This window comes from Lactuca saligna, chromosome 3, assembly GCF_052625555.1.
Source record: "Lactuca saligna cultivar CGN05327 chromosome 3, ASM5262555v1, whole genome shotgun sequence".
Taxonomy (NCBI): domain Eukaryota; kingdom Viridiplantae; phylum Streptophyta; class Magnoliopsida; order Asterales; family Asteraceae; genus Lactuca; species Lactuca saligna.
The window spans coordinates 72,992,109-72,995,000 of NC_136419.1; the positions used below are offsets into that span (position 1 = coordinate 72,992,109).

Consider the following 2,892-nt stretch of genomic DNA (forward strand, 5'->3'; position numbering starts at 1 on the left):
ATTAGGGGATTCACAATTAACACTTGAAGATGTAGTTTCATGATATATACACGAGTTTTCATAAGGAAGCAAGAATATTGATTATTTTCTTCCCTCGTGACGATGAAAAACAATACTGTTCACTAAAGTGAAGTAATAAACGATAATGGAGGAAAGAAAACAAAGATGATAAAATGATAATAGAGGAAAGAAATGTTATTTGGGATGAGATATTTACCAAGTGACGTGGCATGTTTCATTCCACCTCAACATTTATGTCAAGCATACCACTTAACTAGTTTGGTGATAGTTTGAGAAGTTTTAAACGTTATAAAAACAACTTTATTAATGGATACAAAAAAGAACACCTAAACCAATCAATTTTCTAGAAACTTAAAAACCTTTATATTAACATGTATACATGTTTTTATTTAACAATGTAGTATGCTGTCAACATGGAACCTATTAGTTGAGATGTGAAATGTTGAAAACATAACATGCCCCAAAATATTATTGATTTCCATGATTCTCACATGGGCTTTAAGAGGGATCGAATTCGGTGTTCAGATAATGCGGTTTATATTTTTCTTATTTATGTAGTTGCGGTTTTATCTATTTGCTAATGATAGAGAGACAAAACGTATATGTTTGTTTATTTATTTTTAATATTTATATTACTAAAGTGTCATTATTGTGACAATAAACATCATAAAAGTTTGTGAATGGGAAGGTCCCACTTGGAAGAAGCCCGGTCACTCGTCAGGCAGCATTTCATATCAGTTGTAGTTGGAGAAAAGCCTAAAAAAAAGTTGACATTTACGCTACATCATAAAGAACAACATTGATTTTTACCAGGAATGACATTGATAGCAAAACGCATATGTTTTTTTTCCCAAATATGAACACAAAGCAGGCCTGTGATTCTCTAACGAAGAAAATATAATATGAACACAAGAAACACAATTAATCAGTTTGACATTTCAACATGTACATAAAAATATAATCTTTTACGCATTATTCATTTTGTGTATATCTTTCTTTATGGAAGATGACTAGAAAGATGTAAAAGAAAAGCAATCTGATTTGATGCATCATGCAACATAAACAAATTTTCACAATATCAAACTTTTCGCCGTTTCTTAATACAGCGGACACAACAACCGAGGAGTTGGCACAGCAACAAGTCGAATCGCTTTTGGTGCAGTGAGTCCAAACACATCATTCATGTCAATCTCACTTGGTTTCATTCCATCAGGCAACTGCCATGTGAATGAATGAAGAAGGTGAGCCACTGCCATCTCCATTGCGTACAATCCAAGTTGCATTCCAGGACATGATCTACGTCCAGATCCAAATGGAAGAAACTCATAATTGCTTCCTTTAAAGTCGGGTGCCCCATCTTGCAAGAAACGTGATGGGTCGAACGTGTGTGGATCCTTCCAAGAGTTCTTATCACGATTAATGGCGAATGCGTTAACCATGACACGTGTCCCTTTAGGTATGTGGTAGCCAGCAACCGTCGTGGCTTCTGATGATTGGTGCAAAAGGACAGGGATCGGAGGGTGGAGACGTAGGGTTTCTTTGATGACACATTTGAAGTAAGTTAGCTTCTCGAAATCTGACTCTTCTACACGTCTATCAAGGCCAACAACATCAGCGAGCTCTTGTTGTGCACGTTTTAAGGATTCTGGGGTGTGCATTAGCTCAGTTAAAGCCCATTCGATAGCAGAAGCAACAGTTTCAGTGCCACCAAACATTACATCCTATATATAAACCATGTTACAATCAATATATAAAAAATTCATTGTAATAATATATATAGTTCAAGATATATGAAACAAATAATTATATTTTTGAACCAATGATAAGAACATAATTATATATATGTATGTATTGGTGTGTTGGACTGGTATTAATCATGTGTAATCAATTAGTCAATTTATATCAATATCCCAGTGTGATCAACTCGAATACTTAATTAATATTGACAACTTTTTGGATTCTACCTAATGCATCTTTTTTTATTGAATGACATCAAATAGATGTGTTTTATACTTTTTTTTTATAGGATAGAATAAAAAATCAAAAACAACAGAAAATTGTTTTATGTGACGTCTAGAAGTAGCTAAAGTATTTACGACTTTGTTGTTGGTATTCAACAAAATGACTACGAAACAACTATTTTTCTGAAAATTTATTTTGTTTTGATTTTTATATATTAATGTAAACGACAATTACTTACCATAATAATGGCTTTGATATTGTTTCGGGTGAGTCTAATCGCGTTCTGTAAATCCTCTCCTTCGTTTACTTTTCCTTCTTCACTGTAAAAAGCCAACATCTCATCCACCATATCATTATCTTCCTCATCGCCGGTTTTCCTCTCTTTTGCAAGGTGCTCGTCGATGATTTTATCAATGAATCTGTCAAGCGCCGCCCTGGCCTTGGGTAAGCGGGTATTCATTCCGGCAGGGTCGATAAATCCTAGCCACGGGACAAAATCTGCCAAATTGAAAGCACCAAAAAGCTTTGTGTATTCTTGTAGAATTCTGATGAATTCTTCTTTTCCTTCATGAGAGATAGACCCGAAAGCTGCTCGGTAAATGATATCATGGGTTAACCCGAAAACGAGCTCTCCAAGGTTAACAGCGGAGCCGGAGCTTGCAGCGGTGATTTTGACCATGGAGACAACTTCGTCTCTGACGGAGTCCCATGACTCAGCTCGCTTTCTGCTGAACAGCTTCATGACGCAAAGCTTCCGCATCTGACGCCAGAAGGGACCGTAGTTAGCGAACGCCATGTCTTGCCGATCGTAGGTGAGGTAACTAATGGCGATGGTGGCCGGACGATTGGCGAAGATGTTGTCTTGAACTTGGAGTACTTGCCTGGCTATTTCGGGGGACGAGACAGCGA

General features: G+C 36.6%; 1 protein-coding gene across 1 annotated transcript in view; it reads right to left on the reverse strand.

Annotated features, from left to right (window-relative positions):
• Nucleotides 1-924: 924 nt before the first annotated feature.
• LOC145036857 (cytochrome P450 84A1-like) overlaps nucleotides 925-2,892 on the reverse strand; it is a 2,307-nt gene continuing 339 nt past the window's right edge. Inside the window, exons 1-2 of the mRNA XM_078985350.1 lie at nucleotides 2,222-2,892; nucleotides 925-1,742 (exon numbers count right to left, since the gene is read on the reverse strand). The exon at nucleotides 2,222-2,892 is cut by the window's right edge and continues 339 nt beyond it. Of these exons, the coding sequence (XP_078841476.1) occupies nucleotides 1,119-1,742; nucleotides 2,222-2,892 (1,295 nt within the window). The 3' untranslated portion in view covers nucleotides 925-1,118. The remainder of the gene's footprint in view (nucleotides 1,743-2,221) is intronic.